The 24,377-nt window shown below is 41.6% G+C and overlaps 1 protein-coding gene across 1 annotated transcript in view; it reads left to right on the forward strand.

Moving 5' to 3' along the window:
* Positions 1-1,169: 1,169 nt before the first annotated feature.
* The window catches only part of dab1b (DAB adaptor protein 1b), a 66,991-nt gene continuing 43,783 nt past the window's right edge, over positions 1,170-24,377 (forward strand). The window contains exons 1-2 of the mRNA XM_076877028.1: positions 1,170-1,558; positions 22,541-23,165. Of these exons, the coding sequence (XP_076733143.1) occupies positions 23,096-23,165 (70 nt within the window). The 5' untranslated portion in view covers positions 1,170-1,558; positions 22,541-23,095. The remainder of the gene's footprint in view (positions 1,559-22,540; positions 23,166-24,377) is intronic.

A 24,377-nucleotide genomic window follows, 5' to 3' on the forward strand; every position in this document is an offset into this window, starting at 1 on the left:
TCTGATCCCACAGCGAGGACCCCAACTTTGCTGAATTCGTTCATAATCTGTGGGATGGAGCGAAGCCAGCGATACGTCCGTCACCCAACATAAAAAAAGAGAGAAACTTTATTTTTTGTGAAATGTGTGAAGTTGGCACCCGAGCATGAATCGTATGTGGCTGACATCTCCTTCATACTGTAATGTGGGATGAAGACGATGCTTTAAAGTGCTTCAAAAACAAGTTTGACAACAAGAGGGCCGACAAAGTACCGAAATAATAATAATAAAAAACATAAATTCATTCTGCAGGAATGTTCTACATCATTAGTGTACAGTCAGTCCCCCCAACACAGGTCACCCCCTCTCAATGGTTGCTGGTGCTCTGTCTCTCTTTGAGAAGCTTGTTGTCTCCTTGTCAGGACCCCCGACTGTTTGCCCATAATGCACCAGCACTCCTGCATGGCACCCTGTGAGGGGTGGTGGTGGAGGGCAAGTCAGAAGCCTTCAATGCGCGGGCCACAAAGACCAAAGGTAGGCGTGTGCTTGGAGAGGTGGGGGGCTTGACCTGGATGTTCCTCAATAAAAGGACCTTGAAGGCAGGGGATCATTACGCCTGCATGAGCCGGTGCGTGAACCTGGCTTTCTCCCCTTGACAATCTTAAGGGGTAAATTAAAATCAATACAGCCTATGATGAGGCGACTGCAGTGAGACAGGGGTGAGGGAAGGTAGGAGGTGGGGGAAAGAGGGAGAGAGAGTGAGCTTGGACTTGATGGATGGCTGGTTAAAGGGGGATGATCAATTACCCTGATGGATTGCTTTTTGGGGATCTCTGAAATGAGACAGATCTCTGCTCTTTAAAGGCAAATTCAGAAGGAATGGAGGCTCCACTCCAGTTTGCATGAGAGCCCTGCAAGGCAGGAATATTATTCACTTACATCTTTGTTGTTGTGAGAAGTGGCAACTGGTCCCTCCTCCTCTCCAGAATCCTTTATTTTTCGAAAATGTTTAATCCCCTTCGTCCCCTCCCCCCTCCACACATTCTCCCTCCAACGGATCCCCTCTCTACATTATTCTCTGTGCATTTTAATTTTTTTTTCCTTCTTCTGTCACCGGGGGCCCAGTTTTTCCCCGCCTACTCTCCTCATTTAAGCTTGAAACTAGAATACTGGAGCCAAGAAATAGTTAATCTCTCCGGCTGCTGCTATGATTGGCCGCTGTATTCAGCGCTTCAGCCTCCTTGAATGAGAAATAGGGGTAACCAAGCAACTTCAGTGCTGGGGAGAAGAAGATAAAAAAAAGCAAAAAGATGATAGGGCTTTACGGGATTTTCACAATGATGGAAGAATTTTGAAGCTGTTAACAGAAGAAAGAAAAAAAGAGGAAGAGGCAATGTGATTTCACCTTGAGTGTCCGGCAAATGGAATTAACAAATGGATTTTCTTAAACGCGCTTCCTCCCTCTCTCTCCCTCTCTCGCTCGTTGAGGGGGGGGAATAGAGCGCTCAAATGAAGGAGACACAGATGTGGATTAAAACGCACAAATGGGACACTTCAGAAAAGCATCCACTGAGAAAAGGTGAGTAACATCTCAGCTTTTCTTTCTTTTTTTGAGGGGTGTGGGATGAAGAGGTGCTTCAGCATTAAACTGTGAAACTACAGAGCTGTTTAAGGATGCAAGGCAGCTCAGCGACATGTCAAGATTTATGGATGGGATGCGTTGAACGAAAATGGGTTGCGAACCAGTCCGCTGTGGATGACCGGGATACAAACACACACAGAGTGAAAAAAAAAAGAAAGAAAGAAAAAGGGAAAGAGAAACAAATGTGATCATGAAGCTGTGAACCTGATCGTCGGTGCTGCTTTGATGGATTTGAACGTGGAGTCCTCTGAAGCGCAAACGCCGGTCGCCTGTCAAATAACCCGCTGTCCCACGTCAAATTGCGCATAAATTACAAAGTGACGTTTGGGTTTTGATTGTTTTTAAACGATTTCAGCGGGTTAGCTGCTCATAGGGGCTTTTGGCTGTAGGATTTCGTGTAAAGGAACAAGTGTGAGAACAGGCGAAATCTTTTTTTCTCTGCCCACCACGTCTGTTGCTCTCGCCCCCCTCCACAATATTCAAATGAAGAGATGTTCTGCTGCAACAGCAGTAAGTCATCCTCAAACGAGTGCGTGTTAGCCCGCTCCGATGCTGAGCGAATGGATGAATGATGACGCATATGTTGATAAATGTATTGATTTCAGTGCGGAAGCGGTCAGGGAATGCTCCGCGGGCTGCAGTAGTAGGGGCTGAGTACCTGTGGATGAACGGTTGGATGGGAGCGCACAGCGCACAACGGCGCCGGTCTGTCCGGCAGCGGTGAGCAAAAATGTGCCAGAAACCAGTGCGTGGGCCTTCAGTGTGAGTCCTCCGGTCAGCAGCGACGTTCGTGGGTCAGTGTGGAGGTGGAAGCATTCCAGTTAGTCTTGGAAGACGTGGATGAGGTGGGTGGGTGGGGGGTAGCGTGAGACACGACTTCCATTTGCGTCATTTAAACATTTTTATTTTATTTTTTATGTTGATTTTTAATATATGTCTGGATTTGTAGGACTTACTTGCGTTGTATAAGAATGGCTAAACTTTGGTTATTTTATTTTTTAAAAGTCTGTTATCATTCTTGGTTCTATATTTAAAGATAACCCTAAACAGCAAGGTCCATCCCTAGTCCAGAGGCATTTCTTAATTAATTAAAAAGAGCCAAATATTGACAAAAATATAGTTTTTTCTGTTAAATCATTCAATAGAACAGGCTACTGTCCTGGCTGTTTATTATTTTGTTTTTCCCAATCATAACCTCTCAAACCCAACCCCCCTCCCCCTTTGGGTAAAATTGAATTGGAGCCAGTGTTACCAGTTCAAATGCAAAGTTCATTACTGGACCATATGTCAGTCATGATGCTCTGTGTTTTCTACATGGGTGCTTGTATGAGAGCAGCCGTAAATGATGGGAAATGAGCACTGTAGTGGAAATGTAGTAACACAGCAGCCATCAGCTACAGATCAGGGTGCTGCTGAAACACTGTGGCTCACCTGCATCTTGTTCATGCCGTGGTTTGGTGGGATAAAAGCGAAGGTCTGGGGCTAGGATTCTCATGCTGGTGCCAAAGTTCACTGGCGATTTCTGCAAGTCGCCCAAACTATCCTTCGTAATCTCCTTAGTGAGGATGCTCTGCAACAGAGCCTAAGCTGTGCTCAGTAGGTCGATCGTGGGATGGATGTGTTACCACTCTCACACACACATGCTATAATTTCCGGTTGTCACCCCCAGACATTTCTTTGCAGCCCAGTGTGAATTGTGGTGCTTAAGATAGAGCTCAACAAAACACTAGAGAGCATTAACTTCTCCAGTAAGGCCTTCTTTGTTGAGACTCCCAGTGGAATCAAGGCGCTTCATTTAGCTCCTGAAAGCGAAAGCAGCCGGTGCATATGGTGGATATAGCTTATCTAATTAAGACCATAATGAATTTTCCCCTTTTGCATTTGGAGGAAAGGTGGTTTGGGTATTTCTTCTCTGTGTTAACTCTTCACGATTGCATTGCAACAGTGTTGGAGCATTTTCAGCCTGTTGTTGTTTTGCACTTCTTAAATCTTTGGGCTTTTTCACCCCTTTGCCGTACCGTGCACACTCTGCTTCTCTTCTTTTGTTTCTGCTGGAAGCCTGGTGGATTATCGCATTTGTAGTTTCTCTTCATCTCGCAGCGGCATTCCCTCAACATGAACTACCAAGTGCTCTGAGGTAATACGTCTAACAAACAGGGCCTCGTACTGACACTAATGCAGTTTCAGACTCAGACACATGACTCCCGGAGTGGCCTGAATCTTTTATAAAAAAAGTAGCTTTAATGAGCAAGATTGTGCCTGAGTTCTGATTTTTGCTGGCGGCCTTATCACATTTAGTCTGTTCATTAATAAAGATGTGGCCCCTGGCAGAGGCAGGTCAGAGGTGACCTCGCTTGCAGGAGTTGAACAAAAGGGGGGAGATTGCTCCGATAACGGTGTATTGTAAAAAGCTGAATGATGCACACGTCCCCCCCCCCCCCCCCCCCCCCCCCAACCCGCCACCCTCCTGGGAGTGTAATCACCATGACAGGTGCAGGGAGAGTTGGGGCAACTTAATGTGTCAGAAGCAAGAACTCAGACTACTTGGTGTGAAATCAAAGAGCAAAAAAAAAAAAAACGGCCTTCCATTTTACAGAGTGCCATGTGCTGCACTAGGTTTTGGGATGAGTAACTTTGTTGAGTTTACATCAGCAAACTGGCACCATCTTGAAGTAATCCAACACAACCCCCCATTAAATTGTTTTGTTTTCTGCTATTTTGATGAACAAACAAAGTGTTAAATACTAAACTTTAAAGGTATTGGAAGGAATAGCAAGTATAAGTTGGTTGTCACATTACACCGTGGAATCTGTCAGTATCACACATTTGACCTGACAATATGTCCATTTTTGCTGTGGTCAGTTTGTGGAAAGCACACAAACTTTGAGGGGAGGACACATTTTGTGATTTTCTTGGGTCAGAGTTTTCATGTTGTTGTTTCTGTATTAAAAAATCATACAATATTAGGCATTTAAACTGGACTTTTATTAAAAAGTTGAAGGTAATAGCTTTGATTTGAATCAGTTCTTCACTACCCAACCAAAGCCATTTGGTAGCTAGGTCTCACTGTTACCCTGTGGTTGATTCTTTGTTGACAGAATGGTTTTTGTTGAGCCATAAACCAGAGGAAGTATGGCTTTGTTGTGTTGTCTGCTAAAACTGATCACACAAAGACTTTATCCCTGAAAAACAGAGGTGTATGTTTGTCATGACTGACTTGTGTGATGCTGAGGGATGTATAGGCTTGCTAAATCACAACAAGCAACCTTATGGAGATCCCAGAAACTTTCCTTACCTGGTTGATCGAGCATGCATAAGGACTTAAATGGAGAGCAGTCAGTTTGATATTGATGCAGTTCATTTTTCTTCTCACTTTTACACCACCTTGCTCACTATTCCTCTGGTTACCTGTTGGAAAATCTTGCAAAAGAAATCTGTTTGTCTTTTAAAATATATACAGAACTTCTGGCCTTTTTTAAAATTATATCAGTGATACATCAGTGGAATTGGTTCTCTGTTGTTTTTGTGGCTTTTATAAAAGTGACATTATTAAAGCACTGAGAATACCTTAATTTCACTGCTCATAATACACAATAATTATCACTTGTTTAAATTCACATTTTAATTACAAGGTGTAATAGATGGTGTTCATTTCTAAATTTACATTTAGAAACACCATTGATAACTATGGAGACAACCAACCCCAGTTGGTGTTCACAACGTGTCATTGATGGTTAATTACTTTGTGATACAATTGACTGCAAAAATGAAAAGGATACCCATGTTTAGCTAGCACCATAAGCTCTGATTTAACAAAGGAATAGTTATTGAAAGCTATTCAATGATCAGCAATTCATGCAAGAGCAAAAAGTGTAACAACAAACCCTGGTCTACCCTACTAGCTATTTGGCTAATGAGGAACTTGGATAGCACCACAAAGTAGTGCCTTCCTTTTTTGTTTTATAGTTGCAGAGTTGAGAGTTGCATATGGTCACTAATATACATTCATTCCATCCATCATTGTGACTAACAAAGAGCAAAGCACAAGTACTGAAGTCTTCATTCCCGCGCCGGATAAACTTCTGTGCTAACAAGCTAGTGTGCAGCCAGTGGAGCCAAGCTAAAGCTAGCTGTTGCTGTTTGGTTTGAGTCTTTATGCTAAGCTGAGCTCACAGGCTGCTGGCTCCAGCATCTCATGCAGTTTAAGGTCATGTTGCCCTTATTGATTTTTTCATCTAACTCTCAGCATGAAAGCTGTTTTTAACGTCCTCTAGGACAGCCGTCCTGCTAAGAACAAAAATATCAGGCTTGGACAGACTTCACATCAGCAATATCATGGTAACAGGACTCGCTTATTGAACAATCTCTCAGTAGCATCAGCAAGCAGTCATACAGAATATAAAATGCGAAACTGGAAAATGTTCAAATGAAAATACTCTTTTTGGACCTGTTTCAGTATAAAAATTGGAAATAGTCCACACTTTACATCTTCCACAGGACAGAGGCTGTACTGCCTTGCAAGTTTCTGTCTCTCGCTTCATAAAGAGTATCTGAATGGAAAAGCTAATTCTGTTTATGCCTTATTAATACATATGTTAAATTGTTTCCAATTTAGCTATTATATCCAAAATTAAAGAAAGGCTGAAGATATTAAGCAAATAAATCCACTCACATTTACAAACAATCAAACTTATAAACTTCTCCATCCAAAACTATCTCATTGTGATTTAGACAATTGTAGATAAATATGTACATTCTGCAAAAACAGCAATCGAGTACTGCTTTCCTAACCTCTTGTCACTTATCACACTGATCCTTTTGAGCTGATAATGAGGCAGTGACCCTAACAGTATAAACAGTTTCACTGGACTCAGATGGGGAAGTGAATTACCAGTCAGTCATACAGTTATTTCCATTGTGCAGAGGCGGGTGGCTAGTAATCCCTGTGCCTTGGCCTGTAACATCTGGTGAGTGAGTGAAGTGTTCAGTGTGAAGCCAGCAGTGTCAGCCTGCCTCCTCTGTTCAACCGGGGCAGCCATCACTGCCCGCTTCACTTCCAGAGGACTGGGCAACTTCAATGCATCAATGACACCAGCCATCACAAGGGACATGTAGCATGCCAAACCAATGATTCATTAGGACTCAATTAGCTGGGAGGCATGGGGCGCCCTGCCATATGCCTCGAGGTTCAACAGCAATCTGTACCCACTCTCCGTTACTATAATCTCAACTGTATTTTGGCACTGTAAAGTCTGTACATGTGTGCTGTATCAGTGGTGTACAGTAGCAGCACAAGGGCTGCAGTCTGCTCTTTTCCGCAGAGGCATCGTCTTTGTGCTATTAAAACAAGTCAGTAGCAGAGTTTTAGCAGCTCTGTTTCCAGCCGCCCAGCTTTTGAGCTGGAAATGAGTCACAATGACCTTCAGCTCAACTCATGTTGCGCCAGTTGGCACCGTATGAAATACTCATCCATCTACTGAAGTATGAGACTGTGGAGCTCCAGATACTGTAAATCTTAGGAGGTAAGAAAGGCCCTCGCTCAGTATCGACTTCTCTTCCCTTGCCAAGAGGCGGCATGCGCTGCAGACAAGATCTATCCGCCCTCAAATCTAGTTTGTCTTCTTATCTGTGCCAAGGTAAAGGACCCCCTCACCTCATTCCACATGCCCCTGCCACTTAATCAAAGTGTTCCATAAACAGAAATAAATGAAATCAGATAGGAGCAGGAGGCAACCCCTTCGGGGTAAAAAAAAATCCATTAATCATCAACACTTTTGAGATTTGAAAAGCAAATGCTCATAATTTTCTCTATTTTACATTGATTTGTAGAAATTTTAGGTCAGACGTCCTTGAAGGAACGGCTGAAGCAGGTGTAGGGCTTTCTTTAGCGTATATACTGTATTTAAAGTGAAACCTCCCATGCACATAAGGAAATTAATGTCGGTCACACGCCTCCCTCCCTCCATATCTCCAGCATTTTCCGGCATATGATGGGACGGCTTAGCTGCTCATCCAAATCACATTTGATTGGATAAATTTATATGTAGGGCAGTGAAAGCAGGATGAGTCACTGAAAACACTTAACAAGAAAGGGATTTTGGTAAGGCAGTGTTCTCCATACAAACAGGTTTGCATCTCACGTGAACATCTTTAGCGGAAACCGGCCATCGTTCAGGAGGTTTTGTTGGTTTGGCTTTTGAATTTTCACATTTTAATTTGTGGAGCCTTTTTTTTTGGAGCAAGAAATAGAAAATGAATGCACGTTTTTGCGCATTAAAGGCCTAACGTTTCAATAATACCAGCAATGAGTGAGGATACAGGCAAAGTAAGTCAAGTCGGAGCCACTCTGCCCCAGTTGTAAGCACGTGCAGCCACCCAACTGCACTCCTCCAGCGTTTTCACCGTATTACCCAGAAACGCTGCGTTCGCGTGACCCAATTTATCAGTCTCTCCTCCCCATTCATCTGCTCTCACAGATGCACTACAGGAGGCTCCATAAGAGCATCCATCACCTCAGAGTAGTGAGATCCTTCAGTTTCATCCCGCTGGCCCGTTCTACAACCCTGTTCCCAACAGGCAGGACAGCGGGTCCATATGTGGCTGGCGATTATAACAGAGTGCCAGGCTGGCAGCAGCAGCCTCGTGTTTCAGTCTGTAAAATATGTAATCAAATATAAGCTTAGCCATGTTTTTCTTCCACTGACAGTCAATTTAAATATTGTCTCTGCCACATCTCCTTACTGCTGTACTTCTTCAGCCCCCTGGAGATAATTGGGCTGTTTAGTTCAGCCCGGAGGAGATATCAGATTAAGTTTTCATGTGATTTCATCTCCCTCAGATTCATGTCTTTTTTTTTGTTGTTTTCCCCAGTGCTGCCATTTCAATCATTTACAATTTTGGAGTATCTGAGAAGCTAATTTTTTTTTCAATTCACGAAAAGGAGAACTTTATGCCTCTTATGGGAGGCTGTAGTTTGTGTTTCCAATACTCGGGATGCCCTCATTGGTATAAAAAAGGGAATCCTCACACATCTAAAGAAGTTTCAGCAGCAAAGGCTACGCTACAGCATAACCTTCAGGATTCACCGGAAAGCTGGTGTATTAGACTGCATTAGTATCTTTTTGTAGCGGATAAACTGACTACTGAGTGTAGAATGTCTTTCATGTGGCCAAGCTGCTACACCGTAAAGATGTAGAAAAGCATAAACAGCATAAATAGATGCTGTAAAACTGCTGTAGCTCTTGCTGAGATCAAGAGAAATCTTCAAAAACCCAAAGTTCTCATTCTACCCTTAAAAAACAAAAAAAAAAGACAGAATTTATATTCATGCGATCGAAAGTGCGGGGAATGAGAGTACCACCTGAGTTATGCTTTTATTTTATCAGCGTACCGCGTCTTTTAATAACCAAGTCTGCTAAATTAAAAGATGCTGGTGCAGAACGTCTCGTAGCAGCGCCTGCAGGGAAGAGCCTCTGTATTTTTTTTTTTTTTGATGTGGAGTTGCACCGAGCAGCGAGCATCTGGCACAGCGGCGGCGGTCAGCATGACGCCTTCTGACGAGACCCTTTAGATCACTTCTCATCAGAGCGTCGCAGTTGGAGACCACCCTGATACTTTGCTCTAATCAGCCGTCAAGTGTCATATTCAGAAGGCTTCACTCAGGCTTGTATCCAGCCTCCACTTTTGGTTTATACAAAACAACACCGAAGGAGCAGCTCCTTGGAGAGAGAGACGACACTTGTGTTGCTTGTGTGTGCATGATGTTTTTTTTGGGGGGTGTTTTCGCGATCTGTGCGAGATCCTGACCTTGCGACGCCATTGTAATGAGAGGCAGTGGAATATTTCACTTATCATTAGCAGCATGATTAGCTGCCAATGGGCTGTGCCTGACGTGGTTTAATCCTCCCAGTCTCCAGAGTGCGATAACATATGAGATGACAACAGTTTCACACCCAGTTTCACACCTCCCGTGGTTCCATACGTCGCAGCAGCCTAATCACTCATGTGAGATTAATGAGAGACGTTGAGGTGTGGTGGGAGATTCACTAATTACACCCGCGCATGCTGTAATGTAGTCGGGGGACTGGAGAGTTTGTGTGTTCGAGTGTATGTGTGTGGGTTTCTTAAGCTCTTTTTAATGTACAGTTTTATGAGATACCTGTTACTCCTTAGTGGGCGAGGATGAGCTACAACAAAGGTGACCTCGAGAGGAAAGAAGAAATGGCTGTGTGGGGAAGTGGAGTAACAAAGTCAAATCACTGCAAAATATCTTTAAACCTGGAACGTTAACAAGTTGTAGTGTAGAATTATTAAAGGTGCAGTTAGTCATTTTTTCGAGGGGGGGTTATTTCGATGAAAAAAGATTGTTGCACTGATGAATATGTGTGTAATTACGCCTTCAACAATCTGATGCATTCACATAGAAAATGCACAGGAGCGAGTGCAGGTTCCTAGCATATTTGAAGTGGCTAGGAAGGACATCTACCTTCTAATCACATTTCACATATGTGGTTGTTAGAAACATATGTGGTACGCAAAGGAGAAGAAAAGTGTTGTATCACTTGTAGGGACATAAAATTCATGTCTGCGTGAAGGTTCATAGCTACATTTTATTGTTAGAGACGGAGTTCCCTTTAGCAAAGAAGCAAAAAATGCAAAGAAAATGAAAAGAAAAAGAGACAACACCAATAGCATCACACACTCAAGTGTGCATAAACATGTTTGTTTATTCCCATACTGTCGCACTTACTTATTGTGAGCAGATTAGATTAGATTAGACACATGACTGCTCAGGCTCTGGACTAGATTATAAATAATAAACTGAATATAAGTTAACATTATGCCGGCTAATTTTATGCTCAAATGTCCTAAAATCACACTTTCCCTCTGATAAATTTAGAGTTTATTTACTAACCATCAGATTCCAATCTTAGATCTACTTCAAAGGCAGTTTTGCTAATGCTGGCTAACAGCAGCAAAAACAGCAATGCTTACCAACAGAAAAGTTCAACATATCCTCATCAACTCACCTCAGTATTGCTGTTATTGGTCAGAACTGAGCTTCACTGACTAATCAACTCATGTATGAATCTTTTACAAAGGTTCATAACCTCTTTCAGTGTAAATAAAGGTGGCTGTTTCCCACCCAGCATTGATAGTGGACTGACAGCCTACATAACAGGAAAAACCTCAAAGGCAAATCTGGTCGGTCTCTTTGCTATCTCAGTACACACATTACAGACAAATGGCAGCCAGAGGTTTTGATTTAACTGATTTCATTTAAGTGTTGATATTATTCAAATAAACTCATTACAAAAAGTAAGGACATTTGTGTGTTGTTACAGCGATTATTATGTTGCTGTAATGATTGTTCAGCAGAGTTGAATATGTGGGCTGAATAACTGACCTGGAAAACTTCTCCGTTATCCAGGTCATGATTGTTTAAGGAGCTTGGAAAGACAGAGTATGGACTACTTTAAGTTTCTTGAAGATGTTTTTTTACCTCTCATCCAAGAGGCTATGTCAGTTCTAAAACCAAATGGTGGATCTTCCGAGATCTTTAAATCCTAGGACTGTCCACCATTTGGTTTCAGAACTGAGGAAGCCCCTCGAGTGAGAGGTGAAACATCTTCAGGAAACTTAAAGAGGTCTAGACGCTTTCTTTCCAAGCTCCTCAATCTGCTGCTGAACCCACAGATGCATTACAAATGTGGCACAATTTAAGTGGAAATAAACAGGCATTCCAACACAGTAAGATTTATCGCCAACAAACATTGTTACAACAAAGAAATAATCCACCAAACTCAATTTCCTTATTTTTTGTGCTAAGTTAAAGTAAAAATATAGTGTGTACAAAATGTATTTTTATACCAACAGAAAGAAACACACCAGCTGGTTGCAGTCATCATGGAGAAGTCGTAATTTAACGTTTTTGATCTCTCTTGTCTGACTAAACCATACTATAGATAGGAATATGCATTTGAATTAGGAGGGGTAAGAAAATAAAACTTAGTTGACTGCAATCTGCAATCTACTGACATATATTGGTGAAACTTTACACACTGTAATCACAGGAATCTTTTGGGCAGTAGATTTGGAGGAGCAATCAAATTAATTGCGGCACTTTTAAAGCAGAACAAGGAATGTTTCAGAATCAGAATTCAGTTCCACCAGCTTGATGTGCCATAAAAGTGACGCGTTCGTGTGGAAGTGATTCGTAGTATTTGTGTTGGTAAGAAATACCAGACCTTCAAACTCAATACCAATACACAAGAAAACACCCAACACTGCTTTTCAGACTACAAAGTGGAAAATGACACAACGAATGACATCAATGATAAAATCTAATCTAATTATTAAAAAATCAAATCAATCCCAGACTTAAGGAGAAATCACTTTTTAGACACAAATAATTGTATTATCCTGTTAAGTCACACTTTCTGTTAATGTTATAGACAGGCAGGACTGATACAATTTACTGCCCAGCTCCCATTTTATCATTGCTCTTTTATTATTAACCAAAGCTGCTAGCATCTATCTGAATGATAACCTAACTGGCAGCTAATAAGGCTATGCTAATAGCACTGGTCTTTTGTTTGCTACTGGGAATTTCAGACCTGCTCAGTTTTTGTTTTCTACATTGATTTCTGCTATGAAATTCAATTTAAGCTTGTGTGTCATGTTTTTGAGATACATATCAATGACATTTTGACACTTTTGAATATTAACATATATGGAAGTTTAGCAATTTCCCTCCAAAATTGTTGAAATGTGTTTAATCTAAAAGCAGAGCAGAAGATGACACTAGAGATCCGTTAAAACATATTTCTGTCAATTTGACTGAAAATAAAATTAGGTCAGCGTGCTAAAAAATGTTTGAGGCACTTGCTTTTGTCCTTGTACTGCACATCCTTCTCTCGTTGCAAGCACCAGCGGTAGCCACCTCATCATACTCGGATCAAATGTTCACTGATATCGTTTTTTTCGTCGTGCTTATATCTGAATGAAATCTTTCCCCGCGTTCATTGCTGACATCGCCCAGGTTTGGTGAAAAAACGTTGAGATGAGAATGTAAGAAGTGGCATTCTGGGACTCATTAGCTGGTACACGTTCAGCATGCTATCACAAGCTCAGCGTATCTCTCTGCTCTGTGATTACCAAGAAAATTCTGGGTAACCTGCACAAATGTTTCCCATGTTTCTTTTCTTTTGAACTCATCATGAAGAATCAGTTCACACATTTCAGTAAAAACAAACACTTTCCTTAATTTTGATGTCACTTTTCTCAAGATCAAAGTTTTTTTCTTAAATGCTGAAACACATCGCCGTTTGTCCAGTCATCCGAGCTGTCTAACACTTGGATTATCATAACTAAACAACTGAACTTTGCAGGAAGAGAAGACGGCACTGTTGGTCAGATGATTAACATCTGATTACCTAATCAGATGTTAATTTTTAGAATCAGCTGGAATCTGAGTAGCATTTTTTTACCACCATGGTTTGCATATAAAAATTGTATTTCACTTGCTTCGCTTTCAGCAGCTTAGATAAGCCAAATCAGCATTTAGATTGAGATTTCATCTTGCATCCAGCAAATGAAAGTCCAACAAATACCCTTTTCTAGCTCTATTTCTGTTCTCCACCACTCGAAATGGCAAGTTGCTACCTGTTTCTTTCTTTGTGGTCTGCTTGATGCTGAGACATTAGAGTATAGTGGGATTTTCCAAGCGCACCTCTGTGCTGTAACTAAAAATTGCACTATGGCTGTTTTCACACATGAACTTCGGAGGTCAAGATATTGTTTGGAGTAGTCCTTTCTCAAATCTAAGATACCTTCTCACTCCTGAACATACCTCCTTTTGTTGTGGCTCCTGGTTGACTATTCAGACATGTTCTCACATAAAACTCCTTCTGGTAATATAAAATTTGGGGCTATGGCGCATGTGTGAAAATGGCTTGTGAGAACGGTGAGAGTGGAGCAAAAAGATAAACCATTTAAATCTCAGTAAAGCTGACAGAGCAGCAGGTTTAGCCGATAATTCTCTGCAGGCAGAGCTCTATGAGAAACCCACCTTCACAATATTATTTAATGGTATTTTTGAAATGTAGACAATACTACTTCGTGACTAATATTATTAATCTACACATGTTAGAGATCTGAAGAAACTTTCAACAAATCTTTCACACATCTGTTGATCATTTATTTAGATCTATACAAGGACGTACAAATAATATTCCACATTACTACAAATCACTTCCACACGAATGCGTCACTTTTATGGCCGAACATGAAGATGGTGAAAAGGAATTCTGGTTAAACATTTCTTTCTTCTTTAAAAGAAAGTGCCACAATTTATTTTGGTGCCCCTCCAAATTTCCTGCCCAAAAGATTCCTGTGATTGAAGTGTGTAAAGGTTTCACCGCTATTGCAGTCAACTAATTTCCGTTTTCTTACCCCTCCTAATTCAAATGCATAATCCTAGCTATGGTGTCTTCTATAGGACACCCATTTTAAAATGTATTCCACTACAGATTACAGATTACATGCCCCAAAATGTATTTTGTAATGTATTCCGTTATGTTACTCAATGAGAGTAACATATTCTGAATACTTTGGATTACTTAACATATTATCATGCTTTTTACAACTACATGAATGTACTATTGCTGTGTGATTTATTACTATTACTGAAGGCTATTCGCCATACAAATACTAGATTTTTAAATCTTAATATAAAATGAGTAACAGTAGTGTGGACACAGCGATCTCGTATACAAAACTATTCTGTACGTATATAAAACAGGTCCGCGGCTCTGAACCGTAGTAAAGGGACCTCTGGCTAATACCTCGGGTTCGTGTCGGGCTCGTAGCTGAAAAATAGCTTTACTTTGTTGTCTGGGTCAACTTTGCTAGCAAGAGACAGGGAGAGGCGTTGAAAGGCTGCTCCAACGGAGCTTATTGTTTCAGAGGAAAACTCGAACACAGCGTACAGTCGAGTCTTAATAGCTTACTTACAACTGGGCTACACTGCCCATGAGGCTACATTATTTAGGGCTATGCCTGTAACACTCTGCCTATTGCCTTCATATTAAATAATTTTTTGAACAATAATTTAAAAAAAATATTTCTTCACATCATTATGCGGGCTGCAAGTAGAGATGACATGGGCCGCGAGATTGAGATCCAGGCATTAGAGCCTCTTAATGCGTGTTTTGTTTGGGTTTTCATCCGGCGTGGAATTACCAAAAATAGAAAGGGGACAGCCTAACATATGAAACAGGAAAAGACCGCCGTGTAATCCCTTTATTTCAACAAAGTAACTGTATTCTGAATACCACCTTTTTAAACGGTAACTGTAATGGAATACAGTTACTCATATTTTGTATTTTAAATATGTAACGGCGGTACATGTATTCCGCTACTCCCCAACACTGAGGACAAGCAAGTTTAAGTTAGCCAAGGGAGCTTAAAAACATTAAATTAATGCTACTCCATAATGACTGAGGTCAGCCGGTGTGTTCCTATGACTGCTGGTGTAAAAAATACATTTGATTCATGTTTTTTTGCCATTTCAATTTCCCCCGCAAAAGTCTCAAAAATGGTGTTGAATATTTTCTTGGGTATTCGTATTGACTTTGAAGTTCTGTAACTGTGCCAAACCTAATGGAGCCAGAACTATTGTGTTCTTTAAAATCCTAACCATAAGTGCAATATTGTGCCCATCTCAACTTAGGCTTTAGCAAAATGTTGTGACAGCAAGTAGAAACACTAAAAACTTTCATCTCAAGATGGATGCTTTGGGTTTCCCCTCAAGTTCATTAATGTTTTCTTGCAGACCACAGGTAAGGCTTTTGTGCTTGATCATGAGCACTTTAATCTCTGCTACACAGGACTGTTGTTGGGAGTACTCCTCATATACCTGTCAATGATTCTGCATTAAACGTGCGTCTTTTAAGATGCGAATAGTAAGAACAACAAACCGTGAAACTAATTCACTGTCAAGTTTCATGAAGAGGCTGCTTGTGTATCTTAATTATACCCATGACCCATGTGTAATTAAAGAGGACACCTTTTGGCTATTTATTTAGTTCAAAGAGAACACAGAGGGAAGAGGGGGGAAAGCCCTAATTGTCTCATTAATTACTCTCCACATGAAATAATGACCAAACCAAGGTATCCACAGCTCTTTTGTAACTGACAAAAGAGAGCAGAGGAGGGGTGGCAGCAAAATAAAACATGCTTTAACCTCTTTTCACAAACAGGCATTGTGTTGGAAGAGAGGGAGACAAAGAAAAAGAGGGCAAATGAGATCAGGGGCAGGAGGGAGGAGAAAAAAAGAGGTAAATACGCAATTGAAAGAATAAAAAAGGCTGAGATTGAAAATTATAAATACAGAGCAAATCAAAGAGAGGGAAGCGAGACAGAAGGAGAAAATATTGGCTGTGAGGTATCGTGGTGTTTGTCCAGGCTTTCTGGACTCTGCCCAGTTCTCTCTCCCACCAACATGGTAAATAGGCTGTTTTAACACACTGTTCAGGCACTGAGACACAAACAAACCAAATCAACACTAAATTAAAGACTCCTCGGGGAGACCACAGACTAACATCAGAGGGGGTGCTTTGGAAAGCCAGATTCAGCAATTAAGTGTTCCAAGAGAGGTCCTGGAGTCAGTTTCCAGACCTGCTATATTGCCATGGCTGTAATTAGATGAATAAAAGAGGAAATGTAGTGTAGCTTGTTTTCTTGCTTTTGTTTACTGCTACCATTGGGAGCAAGTGACACTTTATTAGCCTGAATATGTCTTTTATTGAGGCAGTAGAGGCCTAAGAAATGAAAACTTCCCAAATAAACCCCATTAATATTTGCATCTTGAGACCTATGCTGTGAGTGTATTTCTTTATTTATCTCGTGAGATACACACACAGACACACACACTCACCCCCTCCTCATACTTGTTTGATCTAAAATGGGCCCAATATCCTCCAGCTAAGCTGGTCAAAAGGATAATGCAGGGGCACTTTGAAGGGCAGCTTCTCACTGCCCTTTGCTTGCCAGCCACGAACATGCTGGAGCCACGCCTTACTGAGTGCACAGCTCAGAGCCCTTTACGGGCAAACTTTAAATCTGCACAGCCAAGCAGCTGCGTAACAACGCTTATTTATACCCTCAACTGAATTTTTTGTATGTATTTTCTTCCCCCTACTTCACAGCTCACACACTTCACTATTCTATCATCAGAGGCCCTCAGTCTTGTCAGAGAGAGGTGAACTAATGGGCCGCGGCTGAGCAGCCTGAGCTCAGAGGCTATCAGTTCCCCCTGGAAGGCCAGGAAGGCAGAGAAAAGGAGAAAGGGGAGGTCCTTCTGTTCTTTAGCCTCTATATTTCTTCTTCTTCTCCTTGGGATCACCAACTGCCCTCAGTCTGTTGGTTATGCCTTCCACCACACTGGGCCTTGCTGTCTTTAGAGCAGAGAGAGTGGGACCGTTTGGGGAGGTTAGCACCAATAAGCTTATAAAGACATAAAATTAACATTGATCAGAATTGTAACTATGGTTAAGGAAGTGATTCCTCCACACGTATCTTCTGTACTGCTATGTCCCAACACAATGCAAAGCAGCTTTCTCAACTCTACTCCCACAGAGGTCCATTATCTTGAGACTAGTGTTATATCCTCATAATACTGTGGCTTATCTGAAGAAGAAGCCAAGCAATAACAGTTGCTTAAGCAGCTGATAACGTGAAAGTTAGAGGAAATGGTCTTGCACTCATTTAGAAGGTCTTATTTTGGCCTCTATTAAAGAAGCCCTGTGTAAAGCTGGAACATCTTTCTATTTGTCACCGACTGAGAAAAACGGTAGCTGTTCAGCACTGTAAATAGAGCTCAGTTGAACCAAGTATTCCTTTAACCTTAACTAGAAATGGCTTTGTGAACTTCTGCACAGGTAAAACTTTAACCATTAGAGATAAAATATTAAAAGCCGTCCCACAGATGTGCCTTTAGGTACAGCAACCCTAATAACTACTGATTCTACTTGGATTCTTTCGCTCTGATCAGTCTGCATTATTTTCAATAATGTCTTCCTTTAAATCATTGATATCCATTTTAGACCCCATTCCTAAAAGACTGGTCAGGTTTCACCATTAATAATAATAATAATAATAATAATAATAACAGACTACATAGCAGGCTTTTAAGGTGGCAGTAATGATACAAATACTTAAAAAGGCATCACTTGATTAAGCTGCCTTACCTAATTATAGACAGATTTCTAACCCTTCATTTATTTAAAAAAAATGTTGAACAAGTAGGTGTAAAACAGTTAACTGATCATTTATAGAGGATTTGATTATTCAGTCAGGATTTCGAGTCTTCTTTACACACAAAGGTTTATTATGGAGTTCCACAGGGTTCTGTGCTAGGACCAATTCATTTTACATTATGCATGCTTTCTTAGGCAATATTTTTAGAAAACACTGTATACATTTTGAATGCTGAACAGATAACACCCAGCTTTATTAATCCATGAAGCCAGATGAGACAAATTAACTAGTTAAACTACAGGCATGTCCTAAAGACATCAAGGCCTGGATGACCTCTGATTTCTAAATTCAGATGTAATACTCAGTCCTAGCTGGGACTAGAAAATGAGAGCACATTTCTCCCCTATTAGCTCATCTTTAATGACTCACTGTTAAATTCAGAAATGAATTTAAAACCCTTCTCTTTATATGGAAAATATTGAATAATCAATCATATCTTAAAGACCTCATTTGACCTTATTACCCTAACAGTTCAATATCCTAACAGAGAACTTCACTCACAGACTGCATGCTTACTTGTGGTTCCTAAACTATCAGGACAGACGTAGGCTTAAAACTTGCCTTTTTTGTTAAAGCTTATAGCTAGAGCTGGATCAGGTGACCCTGAACCATCCCTTAGTTATGGGCTAGGCTGCTGGAGGGCTTCCCATAATGCACTGAGCATTGTTTTCACTCACTTCTTCTCGTTGTCTATGTGTTTATACAGCACTCTGCATTTAATGATTAGTAATTATTAAACTCTGGCTTTCTGTCCTGTAGTTTGCCTTTTTTCCTCTCTCTATAAAGTCCTTAAAGTACAGCCTTGCAGAACCATTTCTATGGTGGACCATTACTCTGAAATGCTAACTTTGAAAACTTTAAACATTTTCCCAGTGGCCTTACAGCTATAACTAAGTTTAATGTGATTAACCCTCAGAAAGCCCTGAAACACATGGTCAGAAATGTTAATAGATGCCATGCTACCATGAAGACCCATGTACCAATGAACCACTCGCTAATCAGGAATCTAATTTGTCCAACAAAATCAAATTAACGTTATCATAGATTAAAGGGCCATCAGACTAGGATGACCTTGTTGTTGATTGTGAACCTGTGATAAGGCCTCTTTCAGAATAGAATAAAATGTCCAAATAAAAATTTTCCAGCAGAAACAGTCGGTCGGTCTGTACAACCGTAGATAACACAAGTTAGCACAGCGAGGCTATTCTGAGAGGAGCTTTCCTAGGCCAGGTTGTGACAGTTGTGTCCCACTCCATAAGCTGGAGGCCATTTAGTAACAAAGATGACCAGCGCGAGGTGCCAGAGCCGGTCTGTCGAACAAATGTTCCACGAGCCCCGGGCCACACTAGGCTCAGCTAAGAACAGACAGAGATGGTCCTGGGGACGGGGCCTCCCCGCTCCTCAGCTTCAACGTGCAAGCTGGAGTGCAGGCTGCACCTTCCGTCGGGACCACTGTGAATAGAGGTGTAATTGGCCATATCCAGTCATAGATGGGTGTTCAACCTTTGTTGCTCATCAGTGGCAGGATACACAGAGGCTTGTCTCACAATATGAGGTTGATTGTGCAGTCTATTAAACACCAGTCTCAGGAGGAAGTGTTTCTCCTTGGAATGCTGGAGCTTAGAAGAATCTCCAGAAAGATCTGATTCAAAAATCGGCTCGTGCTCAGTGATTGCCTATTATATCCCAGAGACAGAAAACATGATTTAAAAATTGATCACGCTTAATTAATTGCTTTCCTCAGCAGAGACGACTAAAGAACTAGACTCAGTAAACTGTTAGAAAATCACAACCTTTTGTTTCTCAGAAGCATAAATCAAAGCTGTAAATTATAGTTTTTATTTCATTCCAAACCAGTTATCATGTTATGCAAATTTCTGGTTGTATGATACATGCAATAATTATGTAATTATGGAAAGCATTTCATCCTAATACAAAGAGTCTGCATGACAAGATACAGACACCTGCATGTCGCCCAGAGGGTCTTTTTGAAGAGAAGGTAAATGTTCCTGTTGAAACTAGAAGGGCTGAATGCATTGTGAGCGTCGTGTTAAAGAAGAGTCAACCACACAGTAGGTTTGTGATGTTGATTTCTATAAACCATTTCTATAAACCAACAGGGTGAAAATTGAGACACAAACAGGTGATGCACATTTCAAGAACAGAGTTTTGAAATTCAGGCAGATAGAAAAAAATGCCAGCAGGGGATTAGTGGAGGAAAATAAAGACATGCATGAAGAAATGAAATTGACTTTGCTCAAGGAAGTTTCCCTTTACACGTGAGAGCAGCAGAACAAAAATGAACAAATTAATAAATAAGTGGTGGCTTTTGTTGAGGGCTTTTAACATCCCCTAGCAGTTGAGAGAAGCAGGAAAAATGAGCGATGCTCGTTAACTCTGACCCAAATCCTAAGAGACAGTGGGAGCTGTTAAAACACGGAGCAGATTGGGGAGTCTGCATGACCTAGATAGCATTGGTTTTGAAAAGCAGCCGTACTTCACATTAAATCGCTCCTACGTCTAATATAATGAGGCATATCTCCCTGGTCGGTAATGAAAATTACATTCTGATAAGGTTCTTTGTGACATAGAAAATACCTCTCCCACCACTGACACTCCGAGGCTCTGTCTGAGACGCAGTTGGTAAAGTGCGCCTTCGTCTGGACTTGGGTGGCATTATCTGACTCGTAAGCGCACATGAATTGTGACACATGGGCTAGACATCCAGAAGAGAAGCGGTAGTGATGAGACAGCCAGTGGCCAACTGTTGTTCAAAGACATTATATGTGTCTACAACTGACTTTGGAGACTAGTGGATTAATGTTACACTCACACTGGGAAAAACAGTGATTGGAAGCCATGGTATGACCAAAAGTATTACAGCTGTGTGCAGTGAACTTGTGTGAAGTTGCATATCAAGGGAGTATATGTGACCAGTCGCAGTCACCTACCATCTTCAATGCATCTTTGGCATGATGGTAGTAACACAGGAATAAGACAGAGTCAGTCTGCTCTCAGTTTGTGGTCAAATCAGGTCAAGTTGGTGATTATATGCAATCTATTTGTGATAATATGGTAACTGACTGTAAGAAAGTCCATCCAAATAGTGATAGATAGTGATGTGGTTGCTGCAGGGCAGCAGTTTAACTACAAAATGACATAGGTTTTTACTTTTACATAGGAATATAATCATAGTACAACCTCTTAGCAACCAATAGAGCCGAGTCCCATGCTGCAAAGAGATGTGTTGAAAATGAGTTGTGCTTGTCAACGTAGACTGACTCAATTCATTTCAGTTCAATTTTATGTATGTAGCCCCAAATCACAACCACAGCCACCTCAATGTGCTTTATATTGTACGAAGAACCCCAACAATCAGACAACCCCCAAAGAGAAAGCACTTGGCGACAGTGGGGAGGAGAAACTCCCCTTTAACAGGAAAAAACCTCTGGCAGAATCAGGCAGCCATCTGCCATGACCAGCTGGGGGTGAGGGGAGGAAGACTTATACTGATTTGCAATGTGTGGGCAATCTGTCTGTGTTAATGAATAAGAAGGTAATTATTTGTAAACCTTAGCCAGTCTGTCTGAAAGCGTTTGCATTTGAACTGTTGCAGTACTAGAGCTTTCATAGATAAAGCTGTTTTATTGAGCTTGTGGGCAGACAGGAAACACCTCTAGGCTCAGACAGCACTTATATAAAACAAATGAAAAAATTTATTTTCTAGACTGGGCATAAAAGATGGACACTGTGACTGTGCCACTCATGCGGCAGTATTGCATATATTAGTAGGCAAAATTTGTCCACTGGATACATTGTCTATCCAGATATGATGATTAATAAATAGTATGAAATGTTTTGAAATTAATCATAAAATGACTAACTGATCACACTCCTACTACACAGACAATGTCACACAATGTCACGCAGGACAATGTGTGGCCGGTGTTCGATGGGCTCCATCTCTTTTCAGGACAGCATAGGCTCAAGGCCTCTTTCTCCAACAATGGCACGTCACCATGCCAACAGAAGCTGTGCCAGCCACAGCGTCAGCTTGGCTCAGCCACCGTGTTAGCAGTGGATGATTCAAGGGCATTAAAGCACAGTGTGTGTGTGTGTGTGGGGGGGGGGGGTTCTAGTGTATTGGTGGCAGTGCCAGGATTCCCACCACAGTTTGCTCTGAAACAGCCTGTCATTCATTGCTTTCCACTACTTCCCCTCCTCTCATGCTGTTGGCCCGAGCTGGGAGCATTACCAATCCATCTTCTGAAAATTTGTTTTGCATGCACAGAAGCACCGGTCATGCTCTAATGTACTATATTTACTCAGAAGCAGAACATAAAAAACAAGAACATCAAATATTTCCCCACAGGTCTTCTTCAAGGGTGGGCGCCGAACAGCAAGCATTTGCTGCACTCTCATTACGGACTGATGATCCAGAAGAGATAATAACATCTTTGTTGATTTGTTAAATTAGTTCCTGCCATTTCGTGTCTTAAATTAATGTTGTAATGAGTGATCAAGGGGCATGTGTCTTTTTAAGTTCTTACCACCTCCACCTTAAAATTAACCATCACCCCCTGTCTCCTTGTCTTGCAGTGCTCAGTGCAAGTGACTGTGATGGGCTGTCAAACCACATCTAAAGTACTCTACCAAAGAATAATATCCACTCCTGACCTACTCTGAAGAAAAATATTTCATTCGATCAATGTCGCAGTCTCCCCCGCAGGGGAATTACTCTTGAACAATAGGTGAACCCTAAGAAAAGAGCAACACTGGACCATGTGATACTTGACCTTCAAAGAAAGAACTCAGGTGCACTCCAGAAAATGTCAAATCGGATCTGAAGCAGCTCTCAAGAGGATCGCCCAGCTCATAATTCAAGCACTTTTTCATGTTTTGTTTTATCATTACTCAAACACCATGGGCCAAAAGTGACAGAACGTAGTTATTTTGGCTGGATCTTCATCTAATGAGGAGTACCAGACATCTCACCATGGATTTGAAGGAGATTTTCTTCACCAAAGAGCAACAGTGAGAAACATCAGAGTGGGGGGGGGGGATTGGACACTGGAGGCTTGGAGGATTAGCTTGGAGTGCTGCTAACCCATGGTGGATCTGCTGTGAGTGGGGAAAGGGACTCAGCGGTGGAGGATGTCAGCAGAGGCCGAACTCCAGCCGGGTGTCAAAACCAGCCAGCGAAAGGAGTCCAGGAGGATCAAAGGTATGTTCTTACCTTTGCAACACCAGAGCGTCTGTAACATAGATGCTTGTAATATATCAGGCTTTATTATGTTTGTTTGTCAAATGAGATAAAGGTCTGAGATATAACGTTAAGGGAAAAGTACTCAAAAGACACAAAACGTGACATGACGAAATGGGAACCTGAAAGCTTTCTTATCTTCATCAGGTGGTGAACGTAACTTTTCACCTTTTGGTGAAACATCTTGGATAGAGTTAAATAACGCTGGGCTGCACGGAAAAAGGCTTCACTCAGTCAGGTTTGCCGAGAGGCTCCCTGTCTCATCCCGGGGATCCAGATGTAGTAACAGCTATTCCATGTAGCCCCAGGCTTCGGTAGCGACGTGATTTAGGTGTCATGGACAGGGTAATTCGCACTCTGTCGCTTTGATGAACAGCATAAGTGAAGTAATAGGACGAGGCATTCTCAGAATGCTCACTGGGAGATTGAAATGGGATTGAAAAGGCTGAGAGGGGGGAGGAATGAGGAGATAGAGGGGCAGAGAGAGTGGGATTCACAGGGAGGGAGAGGAAAGTGAGAAAGAAAAGGATGCTTTCTCTTTCTTCTTCCCCATCTTCATTTTGGCTTTTTTGTTCTCATTTCTCTGTCCACAAATAAAGCCACTCCCAACTAGTCCTGTAAATCTGGCTTCTGCGGGCTCGCTGTAACGAGGCCACGGGGCCAGGTCCTTTGCGGCTGTTTCACTGGCTCTGTCGACTTGCTCAGATAAATGGCCCGCTGGAGGAGGGCCCATCGATTTCAGTTAAGTGGAGGGGGGGGAGTAGAGCGAGGGGGCAGTTGCACACATGGCCATGTGGCTTATTGGTGGGGACTATCAGCACAGGCTATCAGCCCCTGACTTTACCATGCTAATCACATGTGCTGCAGGGACTATTATCACAATCAGCAAACATGCTATTTAGATCCATATAAATGGAAATCAGGCAACATGAATACAAGCAGACTGTCACGCAGCATGGTGACTTTGAGCCAGCTGGGGCGAGGTGAAGGGCACTATCAAGAATCAGGCTGATGACATACAGAGGAGGGGAGAATTATTGGCCACCATGTACATGTCATTTTTTAATAAGTATTTCCGAAGTGCTGTTAAACAGAGCAAGAAATTTTTAACACAGCTTGTCCAAACATCATGGTTTTATTTTGGATGCTTGCATTATTTAGTTTACACACAAA

This window comes from Maylandia zebra, linkage group LG18, assembly GCF_041146795.1.
Source record: "Maylandia zebra isolate NMK-2024a linkage group LG18, Mzebra_GT3a, whole genome shotgun sequence".
Classification (NCBI taxonomy): Eukaryota; Metazoa; Chordata; class Actinopteri; order Cichliformes; family Cichlidae; genus Maylandia; species Maylandia zebra.